General features: G+C 33.3%; 2 protein-coding genes across 3 annotated transcripts in view; one reads left to right on the top strand and one right to left on the bottom strand.

Moving 5' to 3' along the window:
• Window positions 1-2886, top strand: part of LOC129914146 (nucleolar protein 4-like) — an 80961-nt gene extending 78075 nt beyond the window's left edge. Inside the window, exons 2-5 of one of the 2 annotated variants that reach the window (XM_055993229.1) lie at window positions 1113-1511; window positions 1576-1776; window positions 1838-2357; window positions 2432-2886. In XM_055993229.1, coding sequence (XP_055849204.1) covers window positions 1113-1511; window positions 1576-1776; window positions 1838-2357; window positions 2432-2682 — 1371 coding nt within the window. In that variant the 3' untranslated portion in view covers window positions 2683-2886. Of the gene's footprint in view, window positions 1-1112; window positions 1512-1575; window positions 1777-1837; window positions 2358-2431 lie in introns of those variants that run through there. The other variant, XM_055993228.1, reaches the window with a different exon arrangement.
• A 5294-nt stretch (window positions 2887-8180) lies between these two features.
• Window positions 8181-16978, bottom strand: part of LOC129915235 (putative mediator of RNA polymerase II transcription subunit 26) — a 28480-nt gene continuing 19682 nt past the window's right edge. The window contains exons 3-6 of the mRNA XM_055994715.1: window positions 9410-12106; window positions 9203-9340; window positions 8939-9146; window positions 8181-8873 (exon numbers count right to left, since the gene is read on the bottom strand). Of these exons, the coding sequence (XP_055850690.1) occupies window positions 8563-8873; window positions 8939-9146; window positions 9203-9340; window positions 9410-12106 (3354 nt within the window). The 3' untranslated portion in view covers window positions 8181-8562. The remainder of the gene's footprint in view (window positions 8874-8938; window positions 9147-9202; window positions 9341-9409; window positions 12107-16978) is intronic.

The following is a 16978-nucleotide window of genomic DNA, read 5'->3' as shown; positions in this document are numbered from 1 at the left end:
CTTGAGATAAAGTTTGTGTGATTTTGAGAGTTTTGATACAAGTGGGGTGACAATTAACCTCAAAGTAACCAAATTTTGTCTTCGTTTTAGGGTTTATTTTTTTTTTTTTGTTTTATCTGATATGTTTTTGTTTGTATATAAAAGAAAAAATATTTTCATTTAATTAAAAGGCTTTGAAATTAGAGAGAGAAGGTTTTTTTTTCGAAGAAAAAGGTTCAGCTTGGTGACTTTTTGAGTTAGATATGTGTTTATTTTGCCCAGTAATTATCGTTATTCAGTGGAAATTTACCACGATAATAAAAAAGAAATAAGAACGATTTTAAAATCACCGTTGGGCGCCACTTTTGAACGAAAATAGGGCAATTAATTACAATTAAAATTGTTTTTGCGTTGATTTTTTGGGGCGCCTTATTTCCAATACAACATTAAAATTTAGCTTTATTGTGTTAAAGCCTAAAAAAAAAACAAATGGAGGAAAGTAATTGGTTCGGCGTTGGTTATTCTAAATGTTCATTCAGATGTTTTTCTGACCAGTTTTCATCATCGTATATGTTTAATAAAATACAGAAAAATTGTATTATATTCGTTGGGCGCCATTTTTGAATTTCTTGACTAAAAAATAGGACTTATAAAATGCTTATTTATTTATTTATTTATTAGCTTAATACAAGCATAGAAACTTACAAAAAGGTTTCACGTTGGGCGCCAGTTATAAAATTAAAATTTTTAGTACAGTGCAATTCATAATTAAAAGTTATTAGGGCCTACATTTAAGTATGATTTTTCTGAGGGTCAAATATTTTCATTGCCTACAAAATATGAAGACATATTCTACGTTGGGCGCCATTTTAGTTACTAAAATTTTAATTAAGATGTCATTAACCCTATAATACGAGATAGGCATACAATTTAAATAATTTTTTGTCGACATTGGCATTTATATTTTAAACGAAGGACAGGTTCCACATTGGGCGCCACCCAAGTTCACTTATTTTTTCCTCTTATTTCCAATATTTTCATCAACTTAATAAGTTTTGTTGCTTTTGGTTTAAAATATCTTCCCATTTACCTTGATCTCTTAATAAATACTCTTTTTTTATTTTCCCTTTCAGGAGCCTCCGTTACCGACGGCCCCAGTTCCTGACACAGCATCCGATGTAAATCCGGACGATCCGTATGCGGGTCTCATGAAAGATGCTGACAAACTCAAATTAATGCTTTTAGCTTGGAATTATCAAAATTCCAATGCTGTACGCAACGGCACCGAAGGTCCCGATTTGGGTGTTGTTGGTGGTTTGTGGGCACAATATCAAAATGCTTTGGCACAAAATGTCACCAAAATGGAATCATCAATATCCCCAATTCCACGTGCAGAAGAATCATCACCAATGGAAACTCAAGATGAAACCAATTCATCAGGTCAAAAAGATGAAGATGAGGGATCAGAAGATGATTCGGATGATAAATTAGATACACAAGCTCATGATCCGGAAAGATTGAAGGCATTTAATGTAAGTTTTTTTGTTGTTGATATATTTGTATTCATTTACTCATATTTATTTTATCTTATTTTAGATGTTTGTTCGTCTATTTGTTGATGAAAATCTTGACAGAATCATTCCGATATCAAAACAACCAAAGGAGAAGATTCAAGCGATTATTGATTCATGTGCCAGGCAATTCCCAGAATTCAGTGAACGTTCCCGAAAACGCATTCGAACTTATTTGAAGTCTTGCCGTCGCAACAAGAAGGCCAGGGAGGGATGGGATAATACTGTAAGTTCTAAATAAATATACAATCCACATAGAATCCACTAACAATAACTTCCATTCTCAGACTCGTCCAACTCCAGCTCATCTAACATCAGTTCAAGCTGAACAAATTCTTGCGATTGCTTGCGAAAATGAAAGTATGAATGCCAAACGCATGCGTATTGGATTGGATCCAATCACACAAGCCATTCCACTCACCTCAAGCACAAGTTCCACAAGCACTGCTGTCACCAGCGATGCACCAAGCACTTCGACAACATTCTCGAGTGGATTCCGTTCGACACCAAATCCAGCTACATCAGAAACTGACATAATGGCGCCAATAACAACATCCACACAAGGCGCCAGCTCCTCTGCCCGTAGTTCGCCATTGGCATTGAGTACCACATCGGTGGGAGGAGGAAACCAACCTCTAATCGGGGCAGGGACAACTTTGTCAAATGGAAACACAACAGTGACTAGTGTTGGAGGACCTGTTCCCGCTTCCTCACCCATCTATCGCCCCACAGATTTTACTTCACCATCATCCACGTCCCCATATGCAAGAACACCAGCCTATCCAAGCTATTTTCCTGCGGCTAATGGTAAGATTGAAAATTTCGCAAACAACTTGATGGATTTTGCTATAATTGTTTAGTATTTTTCAACTTTTTTCTAGCTACTCCAACTGATTTGTCAATGAAACCATCAACGGTACAACAACCTACTCAATCGACAACATCAACTGCTGCAGCAACTTCATCATCACTTAGTCCGAATGCACGCCCCCCACCACCTCTAGTCACGCATAAATTAAGCGCCAATGAAATAACAGCCGCCAGGCAGGTGATAACTGCATATCGAGAGAGTGCAGCATTTCTACTACGGACAGCTGATCAAGTTGAACAATTGTTAGTTCAACAACAATAAATCAAGATGACCGATATGACGGGCCTGATACAAAAACAAACTATTCAAAACACAAATACAACAAGAACAACCAAAACATAAAATTGTTCGCTGTTCCTAATTCAAAGAACAAACAAATAAACACACAAAACAAAATTATAAAACAACAAAAAACAAAATAAAACTATTTTCGTGTTTTCATAAAAAAAATCTTAAATATAAAACATAAATTAAAAAATAAAATACAAAAAAAAAAAAAAAATTAAAAAATTATACTTGTAAAGTAGAAAAAAAAAAGAATTTAAGATTATAAATGGCTTTTAGTGTTTAAGTTTAAATAAAAACAAAAATTATAAAAAAAAAACAAATTGTGAGTAAAAAAATATAAAAAAATTATAAAATTTTAAACTACAACACAGGGTGATACACAAAAAAAAATTATATTAAATTTAAATTAAATAAAAAAATTAAAATTAAAAATAAAACATACATAAAAGAATAAATATTTAAAAAGTTGATTTTTAAACATTTAAACAAAAAAATATATATAGTTATGTACTTTTATGTATATTTAAGTATTTTATTTTTTAAGTGTTTGTTTTTAATTTATTTATTTTTTTAATTTTGTTTTTATTTATTATTTTTTTGTTCTTTAAAGTTAAAAAGAAAATGAATTTATAATCAGGGCATTTCTATCAAAATTTAGTAACAAAATTTCATCTTTTTAATTCATTTATTTTTTTATGCATGTACCTAAGGCGATGAAAAAAAAAAAAAAAACAAAATAATAAAACAAAAAACACAATTTTACTAAAAATTAATTAAGAAACAAAACAAAAACACAGTGGCGAAAGCAAGAAAAAAATTAAAAAAAAAAAACATTTAGATACAAATATATATATACATATATATTTAAGAAATAAGTAAAAACAAAAGTTTATCTTTATTGCGAAATACTCTATAATCTCCACGGAAGAACAAATAAATAAAATAAATGAACAAAAAAATATTAAAAATAATACAATTTTGTTTTATTTCTTTGAAGGACTTTTTTATCCTGACTTCTAATAGGTAAGCAACGTAATTGGTTCGGCGTTGGGCGCCACTTTTAAATATACTATGTGCCTAGTTATTGACAACGGCGGTCAGATAGGATTTTGAAAATGTACTGTTAATGTACTTAATTGCTATTTTTCTCACTAGATTTTTGATTTCTACGTTGGGCTCCACTTTTTAGAGTTGAATTTTTAATATTTTTTTGTAGGCAACATACTCGTATTAACAAAATCCTATATGGCTGCTTTTTATTCAGTTAAAAAAGAAAAAAAAAAAGGGTTAGGTACCCAATTAACAAATCTTGCTTCCATTAAGCTCTACAGAATCAACCGTATCATCTTCAAAGCTTTATAGAAGCAATTTCAACACCAAAGAAACATAAGATGTTGTGGCTTTTGGGACTGGTTATCAAGACAGGTTTCTAACGAGTAACCTTCACCAAACCAGCTGATCCGAATTAGCACCATAGATTTAAAAAACAATAGCACTGCAAACATAGTAAATAATTCTGCCATTTTTATTTTAACAAGTCATAGGATTTGTTCGCTCTCTCTCTCTCTCTCTCTCTCTCTCTCTCTCTCTCTCTCTCTCTCTCTCTCTCTCTCTCTCTCTCTTTCAAACATACACACCTAACAAACCATCACCATTAGGTGACGACGAAATAAACAAAATAAAAGTCATAATTTTATTATATTTCTTTGAGTTTGAATATCTTCAGGTGGGTTTACTCTATGAAAAAATGTATTGGAATTTTTTTTAGAGCATCCAATTTACTGTAAGAATCATTTATTCATTTTTATAATCCTTTACTACTTTACTACAAAAGTAGAAAAAAAAAGATATTTTTTTCATGTTATTTAAATGAAAAATTTGTATGAGGCAACTCTGAATATTAAGGGCTCATTTTTTGGTAGACTCTTTTTTTCATATTTTCAAAAAATTTCGGCTTATAATTTTTAGTTGAAGAAAAATGTTTCTTCAGAATGACACACCCTAATCACCACACCACCTATCAAACCATCTACACTCTAATTTTCGAATTAACTTTTATTTTACCTTTCACAATCGAAAACATTGACTTGCAAAGATGAATTATTTGAATGATTAGACTCATTGATTTTCGAAAAAATCATAACCATAGCTAGATAATTTTTTTTTTTTGCTCACGAGTCACGATCCTGCGGGATTTGCATTCAAAAACGCCAATTTAACAATGGAGCCCGTTTTTTCACTATACAGTTAAAAATTAAAATTTAATAGACACATGATGCATATATAAAATTAGGGATGAAAATTTAGAAAAAAGCAGACAAAAATCCATAAAGTTCTTAAAAATATTTTTGGTTAAAGGGTATTTAAAGGGTGTTTTTTTTTTTAGAAAGCAAGAAAAATGCTTGATAAGTCATAAATATATAGCAGCCCTCCGAAATTTATTAAAAATGTTGTCTTTTCCGTGGGAATTACGAATCAAATAAGTCTATAAAGTTTTTAAATGTTAAATGGGTGTTTTTTTTAGTTGAAGAGAAAATATTCATGTTGCTGAATTTTTAAACTTTTTGTCGAAATATCTTAGATTTTTTTTTTGTCAGAGCTACCCTTCAAGCAAACGAGTCCGACCTCGGTCCGAATTGGCTCAGCCTCAGTCGGAGCTGAGTCCGACTTCGACTACGAAACGGGTCCGAAGGCGGCTCAAATTAGTATGGAAATTATAATCACCGCGGAGCCGATTTTTTATGCATTGGTTTTTTCACCACGATTTCTCCTTCGACTTTGGTTCATACACAAAAAGTTGCAAGTGTGTGAGTGCAAACCCGTTTTTCTCGGTCGGAGGTCGGAGGTCGAAGTGTCTTTTCTGAACTGCGTTTTCTTGCTTAAAGGGATTGAGGAATTTTGTTGACAGTAAAAGATCTGTTTGATTACTCTCCAAAACAAACAAATGTGAACGTTTTTAGATCAAATCAAATTTGCGAACTCAAATGATGTGCGTTTTACGTAAAAAAAATGTTCTTATGGAAATTAACTCTCTTGAGTTCTGTCAAAATTCATTTGAAATTAATGGAAAATTAATATTCGTCGGTGTGTTTTTGTTAGAAAAAAAAAAGAGTGTGTGTACACATGTACACGCGACTGAAGTTATACTTCTCATTCAGTATATGTAAATGAATTTCATTTGATATTTTTAATTTCTATTATGAAGTAATTAATCCACACTTAGTTTTTTTTACATTTTTATCAAGTGAACAATAAATTAATTCTTTCATCCTCCTTGCGTCCATGTAGTTTTCAATTTATTCTGTGAAATTTACTCATGTTGTGTGGTTCAGAACGTACGATATATGGTTAACAAAAGTAAATGAATTGCGCATAAAATGTGCGATATGGTAATTTTATAAGAATATAACAGATAAGTTTTCGTGATCTTTTTTCTTGGTTTTTTTAATAGTAAATATATTTCTATTTTTTTAGTAAAATATTTCTTTTTTTATCATAAAAAAAAATTCCGGTACAATCCGGTTTTTCGACTTTTTTTTAAAATTCCGAGAAAATCACCTTTGAAAGTTGGGGTAAATTTTTTTTTTTCGAAAAATCCCCGAATCTTTGAACGCTCCTGGAAGCTAAACCGCTTGAGAGCAATTTTTGGGAGTGATGCCAAATGATAGCTTGTATCATGGGCCTACGCTTTGCACATTATCAGATTTAAAAAAAATCGCCTTCCATGTTAAACCACCACATCATGCCTTTTTTATCAGAATCGTGCCTAATTTTTGTTTACTTTTAAGTTCTCCCGGTTTGAGAACGCGTGGACCTACAGGGATGGGAGTTGTACCCAAATGTAGGTTAGAGTTCCCGCTACCTTTTGGCATCAAAAATTTTATTTTCATTTTCTTCAAAATTCCGCGATATAATCGCCTTTGAAAGTTGGGGTAAAATTTTTTTTCGAAAAATCCCCGAATCTTTGAACACTCCTAGAAGCTAAACCGCTTGAGAGCAATTTTTGGGAATGATGCCAAATGAAAACTTGTGTCATGGGCCTACGCTTTGCACATTGTCAGATTTAAAAAAAATCGCCTTCCATGTTAAATCACCACATCATGCCTATTTTTTCAGAATCTTGCCAATTTTTTTTTTACTTTTAAGTTCTCCCGGTTTGAGAACGCGTGGACCTACAGGGATGAGAGTTGTACCCAAATGTAGGTTAGAGTCCCCGCTACCTTTTGGCATCAAATTTTTTTTTTTCATTTTCTTCAAAATTCCGAGATATAGGCGTTGGAAGTGAGCTCAAAAGTGAGCTAGCTCAAATTTGAGCTGAGCTGTGAGCTGAGCTGAAATGTGAGCTTTTTGCAACCCTGGCAGCTTGCCACATGCAACTTGCCACACGCAACTTGCCACATACAACTTGCCACATGCAACTTGCCACATGAAACATGTAACTTGCAACGTGTTGTGTGTTTTATGTTTGCCGTACTGCTGCGTACTGCATTTTTAAATACTAAAGTACTGCCTACTCTAAAGGTGAAACGACAGCCCTGCTACCCAGGGTGATCGCGTCATAATCCCTTTGACATTCTTGTCAAAAAGTAAATTTTCATACTCACCCTCCCATAAGAAGTATAACTTCAAAAAGTGAAACTAAAAAGTGGAAGCAATTCTCGCTCCTTGCGTTCGATTATTATTTTTTTTAGTTTAGGTGTTATTTTGAGATCATTTTATCACCGCTTTCAAAATATTGACACTTTTCCGAGGAAGTACCCAAACGGACCTAAAATCAATATGGGTTTACATATCGATGGTTACCACCATGCCCTCTGGATGAAAAAAATAAAGTTTCGATTATCTGTTCTCATATTTGCGTAGTTTTGATAAAACTGTCAGTGAGACAGTTAATTTTTGCTGCAATTTTGAGGTTTGTTACTATAAAACGCACTGCAGTCTTTCCTCGTAACAAATATATCTTGTTCAAAACGTTGTCATCGGAGAGAAAAACCTTACTTTAAACATTTTTTTCAAATAAAACGTGTCGTCACGAGTTGATTATTTTTACCCTTCAAACCAAAATTTGTCCATAAAATAAAAGATTTCCTTCAATACTTACTTGAAAACAGATGTAGAACTTTCTTTGAATCGGCAAATTTTGTATAGAATATTACCTACTTGTGCTTGATTTTAAAATTTGAAAGACTTATGTTTCCAACGGTTAGTCTGAAGCGCCATCTCTTGTTCGTATGATTTATGAAAATTCAACCCAAGTATAACAGTATAACACATGTACTTAGCAAATACATCAACCATTTAAAAGTACTATCAAATACAACAACCTTAATTTCTTGTAGATTATAACACTTTATTATAACTTTTATACAAAAAATTTAACTTTTATACAATTAGCATACATACAGTATAACAATAATTATTATTGCTAATTTTTTTTAATTATTATTTTCTAACTTAAAAAATAAGGCATGTTTATAAATTTTTTTTTCACCGTTTCTTGTATAAAATTAAAAAATACAAAGTAAAAAAACTTAACATTTTGAATAAATAAAAGATTAACAAACAAATAAAAACAAAATAAATTGCAACACAATTTACCACAAAGTTGCACCAATTGCAAGTGACGTCATAATAAAAAAGCACATCATTATAAATTATAAAATTAAAATTAATGGCAGAGTGTGGTGTGTTTTGTTTTTTTTTTGGAAGGAAGTGAGAAACGGCATTAAAAATCTTCCCGTATTTTTTTGTGACATTTATAATTTCCATTTTTCAGTTTTGGACCAAAAATTAAAACTTAGGGCAAGTATAGACTAATTTATTAATTTCGAGAGACTTTAATGCTTTTTTTTCTCACGATAAAATGCCATCTATTGCATGTATCACACCATTTGTTGATGGGATATTCGATGTGACCATTTGTGCATCGTTAACCTTAATTTTACCAGCACTTGTCTTCTGGAGTATAACAGTTTTGCCAGTTAGAAGGGAATCTTTCACTTGATAGAATCTCATGCCAGCAGAGAATAGTGTTCCAGGGACAATGTGTTTCATGGCGAATTCTTCGGCAGCATCTTTGTCAGTTTGAAGTTTCTCCAGGACATCAGGTTCAAGCTCTTTGAAGGCTTTTTCTGTTGGTGCAAATACTGTGAAGGTCTTGACACCTAGAAAAAAAAAATTATAACAGTTTTAGAAATGTTTTGAAAATAAAACTTATGTCAAAAACTACCTTTTCCTTGAAGTTTTTCAGTAAGTCCTGAAGTGAATAAAACTTTCAAGAAAGTCGCAAATCTAGCTTCTCTATCGGATTGTAGGGTCTGAAGCAGGTCACCTACTGGCAATGGGAACATAACACGATCGACTGCATGGGCGATTCCTTGAGGTATTTTTATGTCTTTACGGTCATTCACTACCATAGCACCATTTATGGTTGTTAGCTAGAAAATAGGGTTTAAGGTTTTTCAGAGGTCACTAGGGGTTCCTTAAAACTTACCAAAACATCATTCCATTCCTGATCGTGCATAGTGTATTGGTTGACCCTGAGTTGAGTTCCCGCCAACGACACTCCAGTCATCTCATCCTGCAAGCTGGAAATTTCAAAAGCTCCTGGTATAACATGATGCAGAAGTAACTGTGAATTATAAGATTAAATGAAATTAAAAAAAAAAATCTTGACATTTAAGTTTGTAGATAGACTCACTCCACTCAAAAGCCTTGGATTTGACTTGAATTTCTCTTCGGCCCTCTCAGGTCCTCCCAACTGAATCAAGAGATTCTTAAAAGCCTTGTCGGTTGGCACGAAAATTGTATAAGGTCCTGTTTCATTCAAAATACTATCCAATCCTGATTGTTTCAAGTATTTTGCCATTGCAAACAGACCATTAGACTTGAAAATCTGAATAAGGTCTTCACTGAAATTTGGAGGAGGGTTGTGTGCTTCTTGGATTATCTGCTGTTCGACAGTTGTGGCTGTAAGTCTCTCAGTGACGGGAGAGTATGTGGAACTTATTTGAATCGAAGGGTCATAGATGGGTTGAGGAGTTGTCACATACGAAATTGAACCTTCTTGGTACAGGGGGTCTGGGGTACTGCGGTATGAATTTGAAGCTTCTTGAAGCAAATGTCCTTCACTGGAACGTTGGTTAAGTGGAATGACTGTGGTTGGGTAAGCTGGTTGGGAGTTTCTTGTCACGGTAACTCGCGGTCTTGTGGGAATGAATGGAACTGGAGTTGTTGTGGTGGTTGTTGTTGTGGTTGTTGTTGAGGTTGGTGGACGTCTTGTTGTTGTTGTGGTAGTCGTAGTGGTTCTGGGTTGTTGAACAATCTTTCCATTATCCAGAGTCACCTCTTGATCGTTGGGTAAAATCAATCTGGTCACCGAAGGTGGAAGCTTGATTTCTCCACTTCTAATTCGCTCAAGAATACTTTCCACTTCGGCACCAGTAGTTTTGGTTTCTTTCTCCCCGTTAGCCTTGACTCCTTGAATCTTGAAACTACCATCAGCTTGTTCTTCCAGATAGACATAAGTTGCTTTCTTCTTTGGAGGTGCTGTAGGGGCTGGAGCTGGTTTAGGTTTTGAGCTAAGACCTTCGATTTCATAACCATCTGGAATAAGTCCTCTCTTTGCAAGTTCTTCAATTGATGGTGGTTCATCAGAGTCAGATGAGATGACCGCCGAACTAGCAATACTATTTCCACCTGCTCCACCACTTGATACAGCTGAGCTTCCACCTCCGTAGAGACTTGCCAGGCTTGATAGGTCTAGGCCACCCTCTCCATCGCCAGAGTCAGGGGCTTTGACAATCTGAACACCGTCGGGAAGTTTGATGCCTTTCAATTTGTCAGGAAGGTCACTCACAGTCCTTATCACGCTCTTTGATTGCTTTCCGCCGCTGGAACTCCCTATGAGTGCATTAAGTTGGTCTTGACTTATAGCTTGTTGGCCTTTGATCAGATTCGGATCTTGGGTTCGGATGACTTGAACTCGTTCTCCGCTTGGCAGAACCAGATCCATGGTCTCGTAGGGCTTGTCACCCAAATCATTTTGAGGAGTTTCCGCTAAAGCTGCTTTAAGCTGTTTCAAAAGCTCATCCCGTCCAATGGTCTTTTTGGTCTTTGATGACTTGCTTCGTTCACCATCGGGTCTTGATTGCCTATTCTCAACCGGTCTGGCTGAACTTGTGGTGGCTTGAGTTGTTGTGGTGGTAGTCGTTGTGGGGTGTTCGATGTTGTACTTCTTCAAAGCCTCGCTGAATTGATTCAGCTCTGATGCATAAACGGGACGACTACGTTGAGCGTTGCCTTGAGATTGTTGTGAGGACTGTCTCAGAGGAACATCTTGCTTGATGGTGTGTTGCTTGTGGACGAAGTCTTCATGGAGCTGCTTGACCTTATTTTGAGACTTTTCGTATTGTTTTTGGACAAATTGTTCATGCTTCTGAATTAACTTTTGTTTGTACTCTTGCTCGGGGGTTACCACTGGAGCGTCGAAAGGTGGAATCTCGGGAAGGTTGGTATAATGAGGATGTTGCTGTGGGCGGGAGATTTGTTGGGACTGCTGGTTCTGAGGTGGTAGTTGGGGTTGTGGAATATAGGGCAGAAGGGACGAAGCTGGCAGATGTGATGGTTGTGGATTGTAAGCTTGGTTATTGAATATAGCTTGAGGAGAGGTCGAAAATTGTTGATTTGATTCTTGTCGAGGAAGTTTTTGTTCAGTTTGAGCTGTTGGACGGATGTTTTGATGTTGGAATTGAGGAATTGTTGAGAACTGTTGGTCGATTTGTTGTGGAACCTGTTGCTGTTGTTGCGGTTGGTTTTGGAATTGTGGCTGAAGTGGATTGTAGAGTGTGTTGCTGAATGACCTTTGTGGAAGGCTTTGCTGAGGACCAACTTGTGGACCGAGATTTCTCAGGGTCAAGAAGTTCTGTGTGTGAATGTCTTGTTCTTGCTGTTGTGGAACTCCAGGTGTTGGAATTGTTGAAAAAGGTGCTTGTTGCAGTTGATTGTGGACCGATCGTTGGAATTGTTGCTGCTGTTGTTGAGTTCGTGGTTGTTGTTGCAGAAGTTGTGGATTTGACACATAGTTTGGAACGTATCCAATTAAAGAATCCTGTTGTGGACTAATGTTGGTTGTTGGAGCTCTTAGAAGCTGTTGTGGTTGAGATTGTTGAATATTTTGTGGAAATCGTAGAGATTGTTGCTGTGGTTGATTTTGAATTCTTGGTTGTGGGACTTCTAATGTTGGATTTTGTTGAACAAAGAAACTTGGTTGTGGCAGTTGCTGTTGTTGTTGTTGTTGTTGTGGTTGTTGTTGATTGTTGTACCTTTGTTGGTGTTGTTGGACATCGGAGAGAATGTGCTGTTGGGTAGTGACAGGTCGTCGGTATTGCTGAGCATTCTATAATGAAACAAAAAAATGAAGACAAGTTAATTAAAAAACATCCAAGGACACGATTAGATTTGATTGATACAACAATCACTAATAGAGTGAATGGCTTAAAGTCATATAAACTTCCCCTCTAATTTATTATCTTTATTGCAATGCATCAAAGTCAATGCAGTTTAATTTTTTGCCCAAAGTAGATATCTAAACGGGTATAGTTAATTGGTATAGCTTGTCTTTTATATTTTTTTCTATGCCAATGGGTTAGATTATTTTGAGCTACACAATCCACATGTGTAGCCATACACCAATTTATGGTAAAAACAAGTTCGAGATACTTAAAATTGATTAAAATGTCAGTCAATGATGTTGCACAATAATAATTATTTGTTGCAGATTGACAATGAATTTTATTACAAACTCATTTGAGTTGAAATACAAAAAAGAAACAGAAGTCGTAGTTGAAGTTCCTAAAAAATAAATCTTAAATGGTTATTAAGGAAGTATGTCATGTAATGTGATATAACAAGTTAACACATTGGATGAGTGCATCTTTACTGGTTACGAATCAACTCAGATGATGGAACACCTCCCATTAAGATAGAAACTTAAAAAAGTACATAAATAATGAATGTACCTACATCAGTCTTGTCGGAATTGAAAATGTGCGTGAAAAATGATAAGTGATTAGCTAAGATGTAGTTTATGAGATAAAAATTGGGAGGAACTATTACGTAGGAGGTACCTTTCAGAGAGAAGGAATTGCTTAGTGGAGGAAATTATGTCTTAGAGAAATTTATCTTCAAAATATCACAGAATTACCATTTTTTGTGTGATATACGTAATTTTGATATTTATTTTTATGTATCTAACTATCACAACTCATAAAACTGAAGTTATCACAATTTTTTTCACATTATCATATAAAACTTGAATTATCACAAAAAACCGTTTTTTACTTATCACAGGATTTGTTGTGCTATTCGCATAATAAGATATTTTTAATAAACTTTTTCTCTAAATGATTTGATTTCATATTTGACTATCTTTAAAAAGTGATAATCATATATTAACTTATGACAACATTTTTATTATGATATTCCAACTTATCACAAGATTCGTTGTGGTAATTGGAAGGCAATTTTCACCTTTTCCTATTCAATTTTACACCTCAGAATTACGTCTTTCGTATGAAATTCCAATTTATCACAACTTTTTTTGTGATATTTTGAAGTGATTTTTCACTTTGTCTTATTCAATTTTAACCTCAACATGATTTCTTTGTAAAAAACCAAAGGTATCACAGGATTTCTGCATCAGTTTACTGAGAAATTTTAATTATCAAACTCTATTGTATGAAATTCCAATTTATCACAGTATTTTTTGTGATACTTTGAAGTGAATTTTCCCTTTGTCTTATTCAATGTTGTACCTCAACATGATTTGTTAGTAAAAACCAAAGGTATCACAGGATTTCTACATTATTTTACTGAGAAATTTTAATTATCACAGTTTTTACCTTACATTACAAAAGATTTTTTTACCTTTTACACCCTTCTCAAGATTCAAAGTTGTAAAATGAAGAAATTTTATATATCACAAAATATTGATCACATATCACAAATGATCAATACTTATTTTTGCAATTTTTCAAAAATACATATTTTATATTTGACTTTTTTACAGCTCAAAAAACATATCACAAAATTAATTTATATCACAATTCTCAATATATCTATCACTATGTTTCGAGAAAAATAAGTTGTTTTCGTTCTTGTTAAAAAAAACAAGCTGAAACAACTTTTATTACAAACTAAATGAATTTTAAAAATTCCTTAACAATAATACTAGAACACTTAACATAACACAGAATTGAAGTGATTTTTTTAATTAACTAGAATGTACTATTAGTTAAGTTGGTTCTTCTGTACCTGTCTATCTTCTCAAAACGAGCTATAAAATTAAAGTTATCACAAGATTCAGAACTCATTTAATAAAAGAAATTTAAATATCACAAGAAATCGAAAGTAAGTTACTTTTGTGATAATTAACAAATCTACATTTCTCAAAAAAAAAATGTTGTAAACTTATGTTAACTTTTCAATAAGAATAATCTCTGTGTCAAAATATTTTTACAGTTATCACAAGATTTGCCCAAATAGAGAACCTCGACTGTGTAACTTGAATTAATAAAATTTCTTCAATCCCAAACTGAAGGACGTTAAAATCGAAAGAAACCAAAATTGTATTTATGAACTTTCGATTTCAGCACTTCATTATGATAATATGCGTGTTATTTGATCTCCCCAAATGTATCCAACGAAACAACATGTTGCTTTGGCTCCCACTTGAAACCCAAACAACATCATAATAATTTTTTTTTTTAATTTTTACCGATGATGGTGTGCGGTTCCCACAAAATATCTTACTTTAACGGTCAATAGCATCATGAATTTTACGGCTTTTTATATTGTGTGTCTGTGTTTTGGTTACTTAGAGGCAGGTTTCACTTTTCTTCCGCATGTGGCGAGAGGTTTCCGAAGATGAAAAGTGCGGGCGAGGGTTTAAGCCATAAACTCTATAGATACCTCTATTCGCGCGCCAAGTGAAAACGATTCAAAAAGGAACCAGTTTTTGGATCTTCTCTCTTATCTTTTTTTTTTATTTTTTTAAACTTAAACGATAATCACCCGGTTGGTGGTTATTTATTCTTTTTTTTTTTTAAATTCCTCACTGATAAAAGATCGTTGTTTTTTTGTATCTTTTTGGTAGACACTTTGTTATGACCCACTTGAAAGTATACGCGAAGCTGTGTATGATAATCATGGGAATATTTTGTGGACAGAATTGAAATTGATTTTAAGTGGTTAGAAATGGTAAAAGAAATGAGAGAGCACAGGTGAAAAGCGTGCAGGTAATTTTGTTGTGTTTTGTGATAAAATGAGAATACTGATGAATTGAGTTGATATGCGGGGTCTTAGATTTGACACCGAAGTGTAAATTATATCAAAACATCATTTGAATACGAAAGCAAGCTGCAAATTATGCCGGTTGTCTATAGAGAATGTTCTTCTACAAAAGAAAGTGAAATTTTCAGCAGAAAATTTGTCATTCCGATCGAATTTTAGATTCTAATGAAGATTTGAAGGTGTCTTTGGAGGAAGTTTTTCAAGACCCTGAGGGGAATGAATTAGTCAGCGCATGACATCAGGCAGATAAAAGTCAGTGGGTTATCGAAAAACTGGATGAATTGGATAATTCTGAGCTTGTCACAAGGGGAACATACAGACATATTTCATCTTTTTGACAGAACTTGCCTCTGTAATAGTTAAAATCATATCCCATTATTGTTATTCAAAGGGCTACAAACTTAATGATGCCGGACATGATCAATACTTTGAAGAATTCAATGAAACAAATCGAATTAATCGTTGAAAGAGGCTGGGTTACTGCGGTTTTTTGTTGTTCCTTCATTTCTTTCTCAGTGAAAGTATAAAGTCTTTTGAAAACGAAAGTTAAATAAATTCAACTCATTAAGTTCTTTCATCTCTTGTTATTTGCCGTCTTTTTCTTGTCCTTCGTGGAAAATGATTGATTTGATTAAAATGATGAATGAGAAAAATTGTGTTATGTCGCGAAACCAACAAAATTGACAAAAATATTTTTCCTTTTCGCCCTGTGAAATAAATTTGCTTAACGCTTTCATGTTTAAGAAAACCAAAAGTCATGATTCTTCGAACTTCTGGTTGTGGGGGTCTAATCAATTAATGGTTCAAGTAGTCTCGGTGGTTTCAAGGGGTTTAATTTAAAATTTGATAAATAGAAAGTAATCAGTTTTGATTGAAAAAAGGAAATACAAAAGTGGATGTAAAATTATTTATAAATAAATCTTAAAATTGCTGATGGTAAGTGGGTGTGTTGGTTGGACTAGTTGGTGGACTAGTAAATTTAATATTTCATAAAACATTTACCTATCATGATATTTGTTTAGTTTTAATTTTTCCACAGTATCACAATAAAATTTTTCTAAAGTAAACCCTCCAAATGCTTAGAAGGGAATTCTTGTGATATTTCAAAATTCCTGATAAGATAAGGTAGATATTCTGTGATATTTTAAGTTTTTTTTTTTCTCTGTGGTGGTATAAAGGATTTCTCGATTTCGTACGAGTACAAACGAGACCAAAAGTATAAAAATTCTGAAATTAAACATCTTGTGATATATTAGAAAATCTTGTAAAATATTTGAAAAACTTGTGATATAAATATTACACTGAATGAATATGAGTATTAATCTCACAATTCTGGTTGAAAAATCTTGCGATAAACTTCATTTTTACTTTTATTGGAAATATATAACAACTAATATAATGATTTCACTACGTGTTAATATCAAATTTCAAAATATCACAAAATTTACTGCGATACTTGTGTAAAAGTGTCTTGTCTGATTCAATATCTATCTCATCATGATTGTTAATCCAAAATCTGGGTTATCACATGATTTTTGCCGCAGTTTTCTGTGGTTTTTTATATATCACAAAATACCATAAAACAAATTTTGAGATAATTTTACCAATGTACACTCTGAACACTCTACTGCTCTCCTATTAATATATTTCTTTGAATAACAAAAGTTATGAGATCATTTTTTGATCACACTATTAGGAAACTTAAGATATCACAGCAAAGACTTTTCAACAAAACACCGTGAATATCTTGAACTTATCCCAGAATTTATTCTCTCACTTTTTGGTAATTTTGAACCCAATACAAGATATGTAATTTATTAGTTTCAAAATTTATCACAATTATCGACTCAATTTTTAATCTAGGTTTTTCATTCATAAATAAACAAATGAAGATATTAAAGAATTCGTAACAAGAAAT

This window comes from Episyrphus balteatus, chromosome 3 (assembly GCF_945859705.1).
Source record: "Episyrphus balteatus chromosome 3, idEpiBalt1.1, whole genome shotgun sequence".
In the NCBI taxonomy this organism is placed as follows: Eukaryota; Metazoa; Arthropoda; class Insecta; order Diptera; family Syrphidae; genus Episyrphus; species Episyrphus balteatus.
This window is presented reverse-complemented; position numbering and strand designations above follow the sequence as displayed.